This window comes from Diplotaxodon limnothrissa, linkage group LG7, assembly GCF_057381915.1.
Source record: "Diplotaxodon limnothrissa isolate DT_005_m linkage group LG7, D_limnothrissa_male_GT1.1, whole genome shotgun sequence".
NCBI classification, from domain to species: Eukaryota; Metazoa; Chordata; class Actinopteri; order Cichliformes; family Cichlidae; genus Diplotaxodon; species Diplotaxodon limnothrissa.
Genome location: NC_140602.1, coordinates 22,581,322 through 22,600,451, shown reverse-complemented (window position 1 = coordinate 22,600,451; position 19,130 = coordinate 22,581,322). Strand labels below are relative to the sequence as shown.

General features: G+C 39.8%; 1 protein-coding gene across 2 annotated transcripts in view; it reads right to left on the bottom strand.

Annotated features, from left to right (window-relative positions):
* Positions 1 to 16,216: 16,216 nt before the first annotated feature.
* map1ab (microtubule-associated protein 1Ab) overlaps positions 16,217 to 19,130 on the bottom strand; it is a 96,697-nt gene continuing 93,783 nt past the window's right edge. For both annotated transcript variants that reach the window (XM_085359439.1, XM_085359440.1), the window contains 2 exons: positions 18,749 to 18,981; positions 16,217 to 16,385 (listed from right to left, as the gene is read on the bottom strand). In XM_085359439.1, coding sequence (XP_085215565.1) covers positions 16,230 to 16,385; positions 18,749 to 18,981 — 389 coding nt within the window. In that variant the 3' untranslated portion in view covers positions 16,217 to 16,229. The remainder of the gene's footprint in view (positions 16,386 to 18,748; positions 18,982 to 19,130) is intronic.

Here is a 19,130-nt window from a genome sequence, read left to right as displayed (position 1 = left end):
GAAAAAGAACAAGAGGCTGCCACACTGACTGCAGAGGAGTAATGAAATGGAGGCAAAGATAAATTAGGAGCCATTCATCAGCAACTGACACGAATGCACCGAGTTTGCTGGAGTTTCAGGTCTGGGTGTGGATCCATCAAGTTTGATGCTGAAGCCCAAATTGATCTGCTTAATTCTCTCCCCGGGAGTTTTTTCCTCCTTCTATTATTGAACCATTCTATCTCTGTTTGTTTCAGTTACCATGATGAGTAACCTCAATAAACAGTGTTGTGCAATGCAGCTGGAGTATAGCATAACCTTCATTTTTCAGACATGCTTGGTCTGCTTTCTCTCTCTATTTTTAATGCACTTATTAGTAAGCTTCTAACGACTCATAGAGGTGTTGCTTCCTACTTTCAGATTTTAAAAAAATGTACCTCTAGTCTTTTATTTTAGTGCTGCCAGCGTTAATCTCGTTAAAATGACGTCAACGCATTAGCACGGTTAGCTCGTTAATGCGTTAACATCGTGCAGCCATAAGCATGGGGCGATCTGCGTTAACTCGCTAACGGAGATTTGCCGTGTTAATGCGGCGTTAACGTCATTTTAACGAGATTAACGCTGACAACACTAGTTTATTTATTTATTTATTCATTTTTGATGGATGGAGTTCTCTCATTGGACGAGAGTACAGGATGTAGTGTAAAATACATTGAGTGACATCCCTTTTCCTGGGGTTTAATATGATCTTGTCCCACCCTTTACAGCTAGAACAGCTTTAACTCTTCTGGGAAGGCTTTCTGCAGGTTTAGGAGTGTTTATGAGAATTTTTGACCGTTCTCCTGGAAGCAAATTTGTGAGGTCGGACAGTGATTTCGGTCAAGAAGGCCTGACTCGCAGTCTCCAGTCTAATCCATTCGAAAGGTGTTTTATTAGGGTTGAGATCAGGACTCTGTGCAGGCCAGTCAAGTTCTTCCACACCAAACTCACTCATCCATATCTTTATGGACCTTGCTTTGTGCACTGTGTGATAGAAAATGTGTGCTTCACCTCATCTAACCTCTGTGTACTATTGATATGTATTTGTAACTTTCTTGTACAAAGTAAGCGTGTATGTAGCTGGGGAAACAACGCACTGTAAACTTTGCTCAAGGCCATGACGTGGTTCATTATCAGGCTGGTGCCCACATGATGGTGAGAATTTCACTCCCAACCGCTGAATAGACAAGATTGTATCCACACGATGGATGGATGTAAAGGACATGTTGTAGTTCGGCCTTTTTGTAAATTCTGGTATGAAGAACCCCTTTTGTGTTGTATTGATCCATCTGCAAATGTTTTAACTTTCTTTCAGTAAATCTCCGAGAATCTTTTTGGTTTTGAAGCTCAAATAATTTTTCCACAGCACACTGGTGTGCAGCCTTGCTGGAAAAGGGGGCATCCCTAAACTGTTCCCACAAAGTTGGGTGCATGAGTTATCCAAAATGCCTTGATATGCTGAATGAAGCATTAAGAGTTTCTTTCACTGGAACTGAGGGGCCGAGTCGAACTCCTAAAAAACAACCTCCTCCTAAAAACCCCTGCTCCATCAAGCTTTACACTTGGCACAATGCAGTCAACAACAAGTTCCATTCTCATGGCAACCACCAAACTCAGACTTGTCCACTGATTTGCCAAACAGAGGAACATGATTCATCACTCCAGAGAACACGTCTGCACTGTCCAGTAGCAGCATGCTTTACACCACCTCTTCTGTCATTTTGCATTGCATTTTGTGATGCAAGGCTTGGATGCAGCTGCTCTGCCATTGAAACCCAGTCCATTAAGCGCTCTACACACTTTTCTTGAGCTAATCTGAAGGCCACATGAAGTTTGGAGGTCTGTAGTGATTGACTGATTGCTGACTGATTGATTTTATGTGGCTCTGGCTGATTCTCAATCACTTCCACTTTGTTATAATTTCGCCAATCTTTGTAGAGGCGGTCTGCATGCTTAGGTGGTTTATTTTATACACCTGTGGCCATGGAAGTGATTGGAACGTATTTTGAATCATTTGGATGGCTAAGTGAATACTTGGGCAATACAGTGTATGTTTGTGTTGTGTCATATTTTCCACAGACCTATATGACAACTTACACAGCTCTGACTTCAATCATGTAATGCTGCTTTGTTTTTCAAACCAGCATTTTGTTTTAACTTAAAACCACAGAGGAAGGTATTTTATAAAACCTGAATCTGTGGAGTACATTCACTCATGTTCTTAATCTGAGGAGACTAAATTGTTCACCTAGAAGACTGAGATCCTTTACCAAATAGTTACCAAAGTATCTCTATGTATAAAGTTTTTATGTGGGACCTCTAAATGAAGGTTCATGGGGGGGGGGAAAAACGGGGGGAAAAAACCCAGTACCATTCACAGAGAGTTGGGGAATGGCTGCAATCACAGCACTGTAAGATGGTGAAAATGTACCCTTAGGCCCCCTCCTCGATTCAGAGATGGTCTTTCCCTTTTCACATGATCAGTGGTTATTGGTCAGTGGCAGTTTAGCCACTCTCCTTTGACCTCTGATATCAACAAGGTATTTTCATCCAGAGACTTGCTTCTCGGATATTTTCTCTTTTTGAACAATTCTCTGTAAACTCTAGAGATGGTTGCGTGGAACATCTGAGATGATCAGCATCTTCTGAAATGCACCAAGAGCTCATATGCACCAACAATCATGCTACCTTCAAAGTCTCTTAAATCACCTTTCTTTCCTACTCTGATACTCTGTTTGAAATTCAGCAGCTCTTCTTGACCATGTCTACATGCCTAAATGCCTCGAATTGCTGCCATGTGATTGATTTGCATTAAGAAGAGGTTGAATAAGCGCATTTAAGAAAGTGGGCAGTGAGTGCATAGCCTCATGTAAAAATAATCGATGTGAGTCAGGAAATTTATTCTGATGGGAAAAGAAATGTCTAAAGTAACTCTTACCGCAGTCCAAATATTTCAAATATAGTCAGTCTTAAATTAAATGATGTCATCACCAGTGAGACTGGCCAGTGCTTGCATTGTGAAGGGTCTAAATAATAAACACAAATAGCATGACTGAGTATATTAATATGTTATGATGTCCCATAACACTCATGGTAATAGACTTGTTAATCAGCTGTCACTGTTTCAACCAAACGTGAAGATTTGGTGCTAATCCCGTATCACAGAGTGGTAATGTCAGACTGTCAGACTAGCACTGTTGAGCTGCTGTAACTAGAATAGAAGCAAATAGCTGGATGTCCACCCTCTGGAACTAATCACAGTTAATGAGAACAGCCCAATAAAGCAAAAAAAAAAAAAAAAAAAAACATGTTCAAACCAGCTTCACTTTATGTGACAATATTATGTTGCTAAAAACAACATGAATGCTCTGCTTTATCCTATTTGCTATGTGAAAATATAGACATCATGCTTAGCAAGAATCATTCTTACAAACTGTGTCTTCATTTCATCCTTAATTGCAATACTTTATGCAATTTTCTGGTTGCTTATTACACTTTCGAGTGTAGGGTGGTAGGTTTTTTGTTTGTTTTGTTTTATTTGTCAAAAATCCTTTAGTTTCCCAACCTAAAAAACTAAAATAAAGTAAATTATACCTGGATAGTAACTGTTGTGTGGATCAGCTGACACAGTATTTTGGTCTGACTGCGTCAGATATTTGATATTGTCACTGCAGGCAGTGTAGACACTGTTGTCCAAATTCACCCTTGTCCCCAGATTATTTTGGACAATATATGTGCTCTACGGTGTACATTCTAGGACATCGTCAGGTCTCAAAAAAAAAAGTTGTCAGGTATCAGACAAAAAAATTGTCAGGTCTCAGTTGTCAGGAAAAAAGTTGTCAGGTATCAGAACACAAGGTACCAGAGAGAAAATCTTCCTGCAGGTGGCGGTGTTGTCATGTCCCACCCAGTGTTGCCAATTTAGCGACTTTGTCGCTATATTTAGCGAGTTTTCAGACCATCTTAGCGACTTTTTTTCTGAAACGCGACTAGCGACAAATCTGGCGACTTTTTCTGGCGTTATTAGAGACTTATTTATGACGACTTTTTGGCGTGAAAGCGCGTATCGCTCTTACTCTCAATAAGCAGCGGGTGCTGCGGTGGGCACCTCGCTCGTGCCAAAGCGCTCACAGGCGGAGGATAGTCCTCCCCCAGCTGCTATCAGGGCAGGGCTCCCGCACTGACTGTAACGCAGTCAGTTCTTCTTTTACTGTTATGTTGTTTTGTGGACCACAAAGTTTAAAACCACACACACACACACACACACACACACACACAATAACTCCACCAGAGTGCCTGCTTCGGGTCACTTTTGCCGGTCCAAGCCCGGATAAAGGAGCAGGGTTGGAATTGTGACATTAAAAAAACAATAATTGCTAAAAGAAATTTAATTTGTAGTTCTAAATAAATTCTAAATGCATTTAAGACGTTTTTTACTGACTTTATGTCTCTTCCACGATGTTATTTCTCTCTCCAACAGCGTAGGTTAGAATTACATTAGCATGACCAATTATGCAAATTAGGCGATGACATCATTTTCGCTAAATGATGTCATTGCCTAATTTGCCCGTCCCATTTGGTTCTTTAGCCGTCAGAATTGTTGTCTGAAGACCAACGAGGATACCCAATGGATTTATTTTGCCAAATGGATCATCGTGGCATTGCCGTATTGGTCCATTTGATCGACCTTTGTTTTTATTATTTATTTTATTTTCAGCTGTTACAGACGGGACGGACATGAGTGAGGGATAGGAAAGGGAGAAAGAAAGAGGAAGGAAAAGAAAAACAGAAGGGGAGAGGGAAAGTGAGAAAGGGGGGAAAAATAAATAAATAAATAAAATAAAATCTCCTGGATCACCTGTTGAGAGAGAAAGAATCGAAAACAAGCAAAAAAAAAAACAAAGTAACATACTAAACACAACACCATCGCATTAATCTAGCTAAGTGTAAACAGCAGTAAATACTAAATATTCAATGTTGTTGTGCAGCACGCAGGACAGACAGCGCACAATGTGCTTTGAAGTAGCAGCCAAGAAAGGTGTAATTTAAGTCTACGAATAGTGAACACGCGTGTGCACACCTGTGTGGATCAGCGCGCTTGTATTCAAATGGTTTCCACATGTAATGGTCTGCAAGAGGGTGTAGAGAGCCATAGCCCTGTCCCCCAGGGCATGAAGCAGGCATGGAGGAGATCCAGGCCCCAGACATCCAGAGTGCGAGAGCCCAAGGAGGACCACCGGAGAGGCATCCGTGCCACCTTCATGGGAAGGGCTAAGGATCCCCAGACGAGGCGTCACCCAGTAGCCACCGAGCAGAAGCTAGAGGGGCTGCACCGGCGTGCCCGCCGGCTCTGCCGGCAGCCAGCTGTGCCAGAGTGAACCGAGCCACAGGCCTAGAGGCCGGAGGGCTGAAATCGATTTCCAAATACGTCATCAACGTGTGACAGCGGGAGAGCGTAAGGTCATTGACCTCACCGGAGTTTTACTGCGGTTCAGGCTCCTAACGACACAAGGGCTGTATCCCAATTCAGGGTCTGCAGCTTTAAAGTGCGCAGCCTTAACGGTCCACAAGGGCCGCGTACTTAAAGGCCGGAAGTGAGAGGCTTGTGAAATGGGACAGTCTAGCCTCCGTCGCGCTGCCCTGGATGCCTAGCAACCATGATACTAACAGCTGGAAACGTTTCATACAGCTTTGTTTGACAGAAATGAAGGAGAAAATCTTTTGTTTGTTTGTTTGTACATGAGCTTTGATTTGATAAGTATCTGAGGCTGACTGTGAAATCATGATTATTGGGCTTCACGTCTGTACTGAACAGTCATTTAAGATTACCTAGTAAATAACAATTAGCTAATGTTGTTCATGAGACTAAAGTCATCTCACTTTGGTAATGTAAATATAATATGGCCAATATTAAAGTTATAATTTCAATCATTATTAGTTATTACAGCAGTGAATGAACTCTGTTTCAAATACTGAGCTTCAGTAAAGATTCAAGCTGCATTTATTTATATTATTTATATTTCCTGTCACCTTAAATCTTCACTCAAAGACAGGTTTCTTTGACACAGTATATATAACTGTGTTATATATATGAGAGACAAATATTGTTCTTTTAATATGTTGGCATTACTAAATTTGTCTCAGTGCTTAATTTAAATATCCATAAAATCATCACATTCTCTGTAAGATTAAGGTCAACTATTGAACAGCGTATATTTTAAAGTAAAGGCTTTAAAACCAAGTTAGTACAAACATCACTAATGTCACATAACTTTGCCGACATTTGGCCAACAGTAATGTTTTAATGTTCTTCGTTATTAAACATTCGCACATAAATAAGTAACATAATATTCAGTACTTACTTTTAAAAGTTTACTCTTCGGTTGCCCGTCTTCCGCCGTTTTTTTCCCCGGCAAAATTATCCACACCCACCGCCGCGCTATGCATTCTGGGATATGTTGGGCCACGAAGTCTACACTGCCACGGCCTTAAAATTCAATGAAATGAAGGACACATTTGAGGACCGCATTTCGAGCAGCCTTTGAATTGGGACAGCCTTCGTCGTGTCGCTGTGACGTAATTGGCCTTAAAATGCGGCCTTTAAGGCTGCAGACGCAGAATTGGGATACAGCCATGGTAAGTTAATAAAATTATCTTGGCCTGTATAGAGGCCATCCTGCTACACATGAAACACATCAGAGTCATAATTGTTATTTTAGTCACGTGTTTGTTTATTATCCTTATTGTTTTATTGTTTTAAGCAACAACTTCAAGAGGAGAAAAAACATAAACATGAGGCAGAAAATGAGATTGAAAATATGAAGAAAGAATTGTTGGAAACTCAAAAAGTGTTGGAGGAAGAGAAAATTAAAATACAGGAAGCAAAGAAAGAAATGGAAGATACAAAGAGTTACACTCAAAACATGAAGAAGGAACTGATGAAAGTGCAAGAAGAACTTGCAGAAGACAAAATTGAGGTGAAGGCATTCAAGAAAGAAATGACCGGCTCTGCGGTGACCAGGAAAGACTGCAAAGACGCACTTAAAGAAATACGAAAGCACAAAAAGGAAGCTAAAGAGCTCCTCAAACAGAAAGTGAAAGTGGCCAAACAGCAGCTGAAAGAAAAATTTAAAGATGCCGAGGAGCAGCTCAACAAAACCTTAAAAGAACTAAAGGCAAAAGAAAAGAAAGCCGAGGACAGGAGGGGATTCTGGAGCAGACTGCTGAGAAAGAACTGACCCAGCAGCATCAAGTTTGAGGAGATCAATAGTTTCTTCCTCCTTCCCCCTCTCTCCACCTTTCTTTCACCCCATCCTTCTTCTTGGGACGTTTGTTTGTTTTTTAAAAACTCTAATCTAAATACATGTACTGAAATACACAAATAAAATTGCCATAACTTGACCTCATGTTGCCTGCTTCTTTTCTTGTGTGTCTGTGGATGTAAAACAGTAACACACTTTCTGCTCTCTCTTTAATTGTAAATAAATGCAATATGTTTTCATTTTAAAATGAAGTGCAAAAAACTTCTGCTCTAAATCTTTTTTTTTTAGCAGAAAGCTTTTTTTTTTTCCTGTTGTGGAAGTTTTCCATTTAAATAAAGCCTGCAGATGAGCGGTGAGCGGTAGCTAACATTCTTTAATCAAAACACACAAAGAACAGACAACCAAGCTTGATGAAGTCCCTGCATGACCGCGGGACAGACGGTCAGCAGAGTCTCCCTGAGCCTAGCATGGCTCTCAGTTAAATACCTTCTCCAGGAACAAAAGGCAGTACACAGCTGTTTCACACCTTAACACTAGAATTACTACCCTACTACTAGATTTACTAGCCCTGCGCAAATTTGCGTAAATTCCCCTGGCACTGCGTTGTCTTTACAGTCCCTGGCACAGCAGCTGCAGCAGCTTCAACAGCCTGCGTCTGTGCTAATATTTCCTTGTGCTACATGAATCGGCAACGAAGTTCCTGAGCTAGAAGACTCAGAAACAATCTTCTTTTGCCTGTCCACCCTGTACATGCCTTGTACAAAATGTAGGCATTCACCGCCGCCAGGTCCAGCATATTGTAGAAAACTGCTACTGACCACCTGCGTGTTGCTGCTCTTATGGAATACATCCGCACAAGTTGAGTAAGTTCATGCCAGACTTTATTCACTGTGCCCCATAACGGCGTTTTGCGCTGCAGCAGTCTGTGCGACAGTGACAGTGAAGTAAAGAAATTGTCTGTTGTGACGTTTCTCCCATCATCTAAAAACGGCTCCATCAGTTTCATGACCACGTTCTCTGCCAGCCTCTCTCCCTTCTGACGACTGGGGTCTTTTCCCAAGTAAGGAGATGCACTGCAGACATATTTGGTGTCCAAGTCCATGGCCATCCAGAACTTGATCCCAAATTTGTCTGGCTTGGTTGCGTTATACTGTGTGAATGGACAACGAACCTTGGTAGGGAACAGCTGTTCATCTATGGTCATGTGTTCTCCTGGAGTGAAACTCTTAGCACAGTTCTTGTTGAAGCGTGTCCAGATGTCGGAGATCGCCGCAAATTTATCTGTTTTCACCCGTTCTGCCCGCGTGTCCTTGTCATCAAATCGAAGGTGTTGCATAATTGAAATGAATCTATCTCGGGGCATTGTCTCTTTGATTACTGGCACCAGAAATCTTTCTGACCAGCAATCCACAATGGCACCAACAGGACACATGATTGCTCTTACAAACAGGATTGAAATGAATGCCATCAGTTCATGAACTGACAAATTCCAGTCCGGCTCTATTCTGTGGGCTTGATGGACCGTACACTCCCTGATGGTCTGCAGCATTCCCACGTCTAACAGGCAAAGGAAGCTTTGGAGCACACTTGTAATCTTACGCTGTCAGAAGATAGACAAATAGAGAATGGTAAATTTACATGGACCTCACTCTAAATGGGTTTATATAAATATCATGTGTAATATGGCAGTGACAAACCTTAGCAGACTCTGTGGGTCCAGCTTGTGCAGTGAAGCACGAGCGATTTGCTACTGCACTGGGCATTTCAATGTCCAATGTTTTTTCTTGAGAACTGAGACCTGACAATTTTTTTGTCTGATACCTGACAAATTTTTTCTTGAGACCTGACGATGTCCTAAAATGTACACCGTAGTGCTCACTTACATCTGGACGAGAATTTCCCTAAAATTTGAACAACATTACATCAAAAATGTTATTCTTTCAATACCCTCTATACCGCATATTTATATTTGGTGTCCACAGCTGTGAGTTGTTTTGGTAGAGAATTCATGTTCCCCTTAACTTAGTTTTTTTTCCCCAGAACCATCAATTATTCAATTATTTGTACTTTTTGCCAGTAAACTGGCCAGCATAGCTACATACATTCATTAACGAATTTGTACTTGCTGTTTCTTGTTTTGATTTCTATTATTATGTCTTATAGCTCATAAATGGCTTATAGCCACACTTTGTGTAAATATTTGAATATAGAATATATGAAAGTTTATCATTCTGAATTAAATGACCAAAAAAACCCTTTTTTTCCCCCTATTTTTTTGTGATGCCGTAGTACTTAATATACAGAGTGTATTAAAAAAGAATGGTCCAATTTCAAAGTATAATTGAAAGTGTTTTACAAACAATGGCATTACCTGCTTAGAATTATCAACCATTTTACAGGGAGTGCAGAATTATTAGGCAAATGAGTATTTTGTCCACATCATCCTCTTCATGCATGTTGTCTTACTTCAAGCTGTATCGAAAGCCTACTACCAATTAAGCATATTAGGTGATGTGCATCTCTGTAATGAGAAGGGGTGTGGTCTAATGACATCAACACCCTATATCAGGTGTGCATAATTATTAGGCAACTTCCTTTCCTTTGGCAAAATGGGTCAAAAGAAGGACTTGACAGGCTCAGAAAAGTCAAAAATAGTGAGATATCTTGCAGAGGGATGCAGCAGTCTCAAAATTGCAAAGCTTCTGAAGCGTGATCATCGAACAATCAAGCGTTTCATTCAAAATAGTCAACAGGGTCGCAAGAAGCGTGTGGAAAAACCAAGGCGCAAAATAACTGCCCATGAACTGAGAAAAGTCAAGCGTGCAGCTGCCAAGATGCCACTTTCCACCAGTTTGGCCATATTTCAGAGCTGCAACATCACTGGAGTGCCCAAAAGCACAAGGTGTGCAATACTCAGAGACATGGCCAAGGTAAGAAAGGCTGAAAGACGACCACCACTGAACAAGACACACAAGCTGAAACGTCAAGACTGGGCCAAGAAATATCTCAAGACTGGTTTTTCTAAGGTTTTATGGACTGATGAAATGAGAGTGAGTCTTGATGGGCCAGATGGATGGGCCCGTGGCTGGATTGGTAAAGGGCAGAGAGCTCCAGTCCGACTCAGACGCCAGCAAGGTGGAGGTGGAGTACTGGTTTGGGCTGGTATTATCAAAGATGAGCTTGTGGGGCCTTTTCGGGTTGAGGATGGAGTCAAGCTCAACTCCCAGTCCTACTGCCAGTTTCTGGAAGACACCTTCTTCAAGCAGTGGTACAGGAAGAAGTCTGCATCCTTCAAGAAAAACATGATTTTCATGCAGGACAATGCTCCATCACACGCGTCCAAGTACTCCACAGCGTGGCTGGCAAGAAAGGGTATAAAAGAAGAAAAACTAATGACATGGCCTCCTTGTTCACCTGATCTGAACCCCATTGAGAACCTGTGGTCCATCATCAAATGTGAGATTTACAAGGAGGGAAAACAGTACACCTCTCTGAACAGTGTCTGGGAGGCTGTGGTTGCTGCTGCACACAATGTTGATGGTGAACAGATCAAAACACTGACAGAATCCATGGATGGCAGGCTTTTGAGTGTCCTTGCAAAGAAAGGTGGCTATATTGGTCGCTGATTTGTTTTTGTTTTGTTTTTGAATGTCAGAAATGTATATTTGTGAATGTGGAGATGTTATATTGGTGTCACTGGTAAAAATAAATAATTGAAATGGGTATATATTTGTTTTTTTGTTAAGTTGCCTAATAATTATGCACAGTAATAGTCACCTGCACACACAGATATCCCCCTAAAATAGCTAAAACTAAAAACTAACTAAAAACTACTTCCAAAAACATTCAGCTTTGATATTAATGAGTTTTTTGGGTTCATTGAGAACATGGTTGTTGTTCAATAATAAAATTATTCCTCAAAAATACAACTTGCCTAATAATTCTGCACTCCCTGTATGCTCAGTCCTGGTTTTCAGTTAACTGGACATACATTTATTCCTCTGGCTGTGGTATGGGGCCTCTCTTCAAGTGTTCTTGGCTTCGCTAGATGTTTATTAGAAGTTAATTTTCTTAACCATAGAAATCATTCTGAGATCATCCACTTCCAGGTCTTTTGGTCTTGCTGAGCTGGGCAGCGCATTTATTCTTTTTAAGAAGGAACCAGACTCCATATCCTGAAGTTGGTTTTTTTTTCTATCTCTGTAACAGGTTTATTTTGTTTTTTTCAACCAAATGATGGCCTCCTCATAATTTCATACTGTATTTAGAGTGCCTCTGACATGATACCAAATACACGTTAAACACTTGAACTCTACTCCAGATCTTTTACCTGATTAATTCATCACAGAATGATCAGGGCCTCATCTGGTCAGAAAACTGCTGTCAGTCAATCATGCAATTAGTTTTGTGCCTCTGAAAATGGGGGACTGTGTATAAAAATGTCTCTAAAATAGTTAATCAGATAATAAGACCTTGCTTTACAGCTGAATTGCTTAATTGCTGGAACAAACTGTAGTGGTGCACAGAGACAAAATCACAACAACAACAACAAAAAATCATAAAACGTGTACAGAAACATACAGCAGATGACATACTGTATGTGGTCTCTCATAATTCAGTTAGATTTTAGTGACATTTTCAAAAAAGAAAAAGAATTAAAAAAAACACACAGGGACCACATTTAGATTTCATATATTTTAATTGATGATCACCAGGCTGTTTCCCCTTTTACAATGAATCTGCAGTAGTTCTAGTTTTACCAGTTAGATTTAAAGAGACAGAGAGATATTGAATATTGCGCTGCGGAAGAAACCATAAATTTAATACAATGCAAAAAAAAAAAAATAAAAATAAGAGAGAGAGACAGAAAGAGAGAGAAAGAAAGAATCAAACAGAACTACCAGTACAGTGTCTTTTTTTACATGTTAATAGGGCAAGCAATAAAAGCACAGCCCAGTTTTATATTAGGTCAGTACCAGTTAAGACAATTAGCTTTTTTTTTCAAATATACTTCTTTAAAATAGCATTGTATTTTTTTCATTATAATTATTATTGTTATTATTATTTCAATGTTAAACAAGTACATTCAGGATATAACTAAATAAATCACATGCAGAAAGATTAGATGGACAGATGACACCATACGTTGATTGTGATCATTTTAATGCAGGAGATGAAATCGAACTGAAAGATGCACTTTTTTTTCTTTCCATATCTTATCAGCGTTTTGTGTAGCTTCAGCTGTTTTTGATCATCCCGTCACATAAAACTGCCTAAAATAAACAAGATTCGCTTCTTCGTTGTATCTTTCAGATTTGCTCTTTCCAGAGCGATATGTACAAATCTGTGTACAGCACACAAGTGTGCGTGTAGCATTTTATTGAGTTTATCAATTTTATTAATGGTGTTTTGAGTCTGCATGTGTTTCAAGTCATTTTCAGGAAAAGGAAAAAGTTGCAGCTGCAGTTAGTACTATGTTACTGTGTTACTGTTAATATGTTGCTTGTGGGATCTCAGTTTCTTTCTTGAACCTTCCTCTTTCTTTGGAACAGAACTGAGACTGCAGTATCTGCTCGCCTTCTGCACGCCGTTACATTTATTTCTGTCTAAGTTGGTGTGAATGTTTTTTTTGTATTTGCATTTTTTTCTTTGTTTTTGTCTATTGTTTTTGATCCAGCAGCATTCATATGGTAGTACCAACTCTACATTCAGAAAAATAGATCTCCTGTATAGTGCATTCAGCTTCTGTATAGCAATACAGTTCAGTATTGAGTGATTCACAGCGTTCTACTTAATGCCTCAGGAAAAAAATCTCAAGGCCGGGTATTTGGAATCTGCCAACTTAAAAACATTATTCAAAGACAGTACAACAAATCAGACCATCCATAAAATCTGATTCGCACATTTAATAAAAAGCTTCTTCTTGCTTTGATCCCAGCTCATACAGCATCGAAAGGAGAAGTGAAAAGGACTTTTTGCTTGCTTGATCGGTTCACAGACATTTAAACATGTCTTCAGGGGAGTCATTTTAAAACCTTCATGCTAGGCTGGATATGTACTTGTGCGTACGCAGATGTTTGATATACAACCTGCATCAAACTCAGAGATTCTCTGCAGGTGTGATTTGTTTTAAAAGAAAGGAAAAACACACAGAAGCCATGTCTGCCTCTGAAACAACACAAGCATGGGATGCATATCAAGGCTTGTACAGTGCATAATGGATGAGGGCTATGATGAAAAGAAAAGGAAAACAACATTCAGTGGCAGCTGTGTGAGTTCGCCATCTTTGATTTTAAAACTAAAGTAGAGCGGGCAGAACAGCGAGGCATTGGAAGATGAGGTATAAAGTAAGGAGTCTTATGAGCAGCAAGATATTGGCACTGGTCCCAGGCTAGCCCGAGGTGATGACGCGGTCTAGCCTTAGTTTCTTCCGTGTATTGAATCCAATTGAGGTAAAGGACTGACTAAAGTTTAGCTGTGAAAGCTTTTAATAGCAACATCCTGACAAAAAGGACTTTTTGGGAATCAAAACCAGCCATGCGTCCTCCATCCTGGCCCTCCTTTTTAGCTTTAAATCAGCCAACAAAAGAAACATAACAAAACAACAAAAAAACATAAAATATTTCTTGATTTTATATCTCAAACAAAGAGCAAATTAACCTCTGAAAAGTAAATCGGAATTGGATTTGCTTTGCAGCACCAAATTTAAAGGTTAAATTGTGAATATCTTTTAAAAAACGTGCATATAAATTAGGAAATGAAACATGGCCCAATGTGAATATGAGCTGCTCTCGAGTCTGGCTGTAAACAAGCAGAAAGACCTTTCACAGTGAACTCACAGAAAACTCGCCTACAAAACCAAAACCATGCTGCAATTAAAAACAGCTACTCAGAGCGTACTGTATACTCAAGCACACAAAAAACTACTTCTAAAACATTCCTACAGTATATCTGTGACCATAACCCACATTCATGCTCATTCTCTCTCTCTCTCATATATATATATATATATATATATATATATATATATATATATATATATATATATATATATATATATATATATATATATATATTACTGTGACTAACATCAGGCAATTGCTTCATGTTGATCTCGTCCCTCGCTATTAGCAAGCTCAGTCTGGAGGAACGTCCTGTACATAGTTTAATTTATATTATTGAAAACTTCCTCTCTGCTACTACACAAACTCTCTGTGCTTCGACTTCAAACAGCGCCCCATCCCCGCCTCAGAAAAGTGCATTGCTATTTGGTGCAACACGTTGCTCTCAGACATTCATATTGGTTAGAAAGTAGTATTTTGATATGAGGATTTAATGCTTGGCTTGAATTATACGGTTCCAAAGTTTGAGCAGTGGGAGAGTACTATATCGCAGTGCAATTTACAACTTTAGTGTATGAAGAGATTGGTCCTCAGTTTTAAAGTTTTCTACTTGGTTTCTTTCTTTTTTTTTCTGACTCTGCTTCAAAATGGCTGACATGTCCATAAAACATCCTCCGCTCTCTAAAGGCACGTGAAAGAAGCCTCCTGTAACATGTTTTTGTTGTGAAAAGTACCCCCCTCCTTAATAAATAGAAATACTGCAGTTCCCGCTGGCATATCGTTACCACTGAAGGGACGAGCAGGCAAGCTTTCGTTGCTACATTTGCCACAGGTCACTGCTTGCTGTTGTGTTTTTTTCTTTCCCATCCCTTTGTGATACTAACGGAGACGGTACATTGTAGCTAAACAGGAGGAAATGACAAGAATTAAACCCTCTCACTTAAAACGCTGCGTTCGCCTCAGGATCAAATCATCACAAAATATATAATTTATTCAACAGAAACTCTGTGTTGATATGAAACATTAATCTTATATGCATACTGGAGTACACAGAACCAACAAAGACTGTGATAAAGACTTAAAGAAGAACACCCAGCAGAGATGTGATTACTGTAGAAACGTCGTCCCTTTTGCCTGGCGCCTACTGAAATCACTTGAGCGCAGACAGCCAAACAGTGTAGTAGTCTATCCACACTATACTGCATTTCACACTTGAAAGGCCGGCTAAAGAAAGGTTTAACCCTACGCAGTTCTCTCCAGAAGAGTCCGAGCTAAAACACAAGCAACATGCACCAGCTAAGCTGTGAGAGCCAGAAGAAGAAAGAGTTTTCCAGGCACCTCCTAAAACTTCACCACAAATCACAAGAAGGAACTTTTTTGTTGTTTTGTTACATAACATCAATTTATGCCGTTATCGAGTTAATCAAAACACTACTGTAGCATGAGCTGAATTGCAAAGGATGCATTTTGCTGTGTACGCCGATGGAAAAGAAAGGTTCGGATTAAGAAACGAAAGCTTTTCTAGTCTTATAAAAACACTTTGCGTATGATCTTAAGAAATAATTGATCACGGATTCGTTTAGACACCATTTTGGAGATGATGAGAATTCCTAGTTCAGTAGTGTTTTGGCACTTGTTTTGACCACTTGGAGGTCTAACTTTGCAATGTAATTTGAGTCACCTTTGTAAGAGCTACACGTGACTAATCTTGATCTTTAACTGTGGCATTATTATTCCTTTGTGGGATAATGATCTATGTTTATCTGTCAGGTGTAAATATGTTTTTGAAAAGTATTTAAATTTGTTCCACAACTGCTAGCGCTTCTATAAGAAATGTGTAAGGGCAGACATTTAACTCACAGAAGAAAACAAATATAAAAAGTACGGTATTATTTGCGAGATAGCCCCACTATCACAAAGCATATACCCAAAATTTTGACTAACAGAATCTAGTGTATTGAGGACTGCAGCAAATGGGTCTGAGACTGGTACCATGAGAGAATGAGAAGCTTTGAAGAAGCAGAGTACTGTTCGCTCTCGCTCTAATGTCATGATGAGGAGGGAGGGGTTGTTGGCGGCGGGAAAAGCGGAGCGGTGCCCTCGAAGCTCAGAACTCGATCTTGCAGGCGGGGAAGGACTCATCCTGCATGACTACGGTGCTGCTGGAGGCCAGAACCATGATGTTCAGGTCTTGCTGCCTCTCGTGCGTCTGCTGATACCATTCCCGGGTCACCTCTGTGTCATGGGTCGGGATCAGAGTAACCTGACAGAGATATAACAAAAGGAAATGAGAGGCGAGCTGGCAGGAAGGGAGTAGGACAGATTGATTTGGAGAGGACTCTGGAGTCAGAATTTGTACAGGTCCAATGGCTAGTGTTTTAACTAACAGTACATAGTCTCCAAACCATTCTCCAGACAGATCTACCTGCCAGAGATGTCTTATATCATCAATGCTGTTCATACGTGCCACAGGGCCACTGACTGTATAAGACAGCGTCCAAACCGAAAGTACTACTATTGATCCACTCAGTTACGCTCTGCACTCTTCTATTTTTGACTGACTGAGCCTCTACCTCTAAAACAGTTCTTATAATTCAATTCAATTCAATTTTAGTGATATAGCGCCAAATCACAACAACAGTCACCTCAAGGCAGACTCTGAAATACAAAAAAGAACAACAGGAAACCCTTTTCTTAGAAATACAATAGACGTGATATAAATTTTATTAGCATATTAAAGATACTCCCTCTATATCACCCTTCTGCCTCTTATGGATGCATCATATATTGCTTAGAATTTGGATGAGAAAAGGTGTCCAAAAAATGGAGATTTGTACGTGGATAGTAATCTTCTGACAATTAACCAGTAATCTCAGATATATGAGTTTTGTCAAAAATATTTTCAAAAACATGCAATTAAAACATCTGATATCATCAAAATATAGGCAATGTGAGCTGCCATGATGCCATCTTGGGTACTCTATTCTTCACAATAAGAACAGCCTTGTTTGCTGCATAGTGGTGAATCCAGTACTGACATGTGTGACAGAATACAGATGAAAGGGAGCGGGGACGGGGACGCTTTAAAACCAAATACTTAATCTATTCAAACTAGAACGAAACTGTTAACATACAAACTGCTGATGAGGAATTATATTGCACCAGTGAACATTTCTAACACATGTGTCAAATGTTTGAGGGAAAAGCCACTCTCTTTCACTGTGTATGGGACTATCCTAAATTACAACTATGCTCGAAAGCAGTTGTTTAAATTTTATCAACTGTAAATTTAAAGATTCGCTATCAGGCAATAAATGTACATATTTGGTAAATAACCCAAAATTTTTACTGTCTTAATTAATTTTGGACTGCAGTAGAACAGGAGGCCAAAACTGGATTTACCAACAATACATGCATGAGTCAAAGAAATGGCACGGCACTCTGACGGAAAGACTGACTTAGATAACAAGAGGAAGAGCAGGAGACTTTAAAACACTGTGGAAAACTTTAGCTGAATTCCTTGGTCGTCAAGGTGCACAGTTATTTTTAAAGTGCTCTGTTGCCGAGTGTGTGTTTTCTTAAATATGTTTAGTTCATAAACCATGTGAGCCAAAAGCTCAGGCTTCAGATTGCTCTAAATGCTCAATAGCCTTAATAGGGTCATGTTGTGCACACCATAGACAGCGTATAAGGTGGACATGGCTATCATGACATCGCCAATCGGTTTCTTAAGTCCAGTGAGTTGGGAGGAGCAGCTAATCAGAAGAAAGTTGGCTTAAAAGGAAATGAGGTAAAACAGCTTTTTTTAGACAGTAGGTTAATTGAGGGGCTGCACCAATTAACCCCTGAATTTATCTCACACAATTAACTGTGTGAGATAAATAAGGTTTACTTTGAGCTGTGACTCACACAAAGCTACTCTTATAGGAATATAAGAAAGGAGTCGGAAATGAAAATAGCAAACGTTTAATTTTTTTATTACAATTTGATAATTGATAATGTGCTCACTTGAGCTATAGCTGTCTTTTCTTTAGAGACAAGAATGACGTTCTAGTTATATTTGCTGCTGTGGGCCACAAGGTCAAGTAAATGTACACATTAGGTGCTCTGCAGGATACAGTGAAGTCATCAGCCTTATTATGATTATTATCCTTTTAGCTCAGATGTCTACCAACTTCTTTAATAAGAAAGTGTTGATTCCATGATTGCCATGGTTTCCCAAAGTAATGAATCTATGCTGTGCACTTCATATATGTAATCCAGCGGTCCCCAACCTTTTTTGCGCCACAGACTGGTTTATGTCCGACAATATTTTCACGGGCCGGCCTTTAAGGTGTTGCGGGTAAATACAGCAAAATAAAACTAGTACCGGTACCAGAAAAAGAACATTTATTCATAACACATGGTAAAAGACCCAGGGAAACAGTTAATGATAAAAACGATTTAAAAAATAACGATAAAAACGATAAAAACCCTGAAAACCATAAATTTCACACCCGAGCCTCAACTCTTGCTGATGTAATCTATCCATATATTATAGAGTACATATATTATAGTCATAGAAAACGTGAGAAAATATCAAAAGAGAACAAGATGCTGAAGCTAAGGCAGCGAGGGGATAAATACCTGCAAATTGGAGCCCCACTGAGCTTTGCCTTCCAGCAGGGCATCCAGGACTCCACGGCTAGGCTCTCCACTGCTTGGGTCATTCCCACTCACAACGTAGTATGCAGCCCGCACTCTCTTGAAGAATTCCTGGTCCACATTCTTGGCACTGCAGTGGTTGGGCACATAGGCCAGGTCAACATAGACAGGTGGTCCAGGGGGGACAGTCGAACTGGATTTCTGGGCGTTATTACCTGGAAGTGATCAAGGATACAAAATAAGAATTCAAATATTAAAAATGACTTTCCTGAAAATGCACAAAGGAATAAGCGCTTTCATCAAGTGAGATAATTATCTAATTCATTCATATGACGAAATTATTTTTGTTTGGATTTTTAAATGT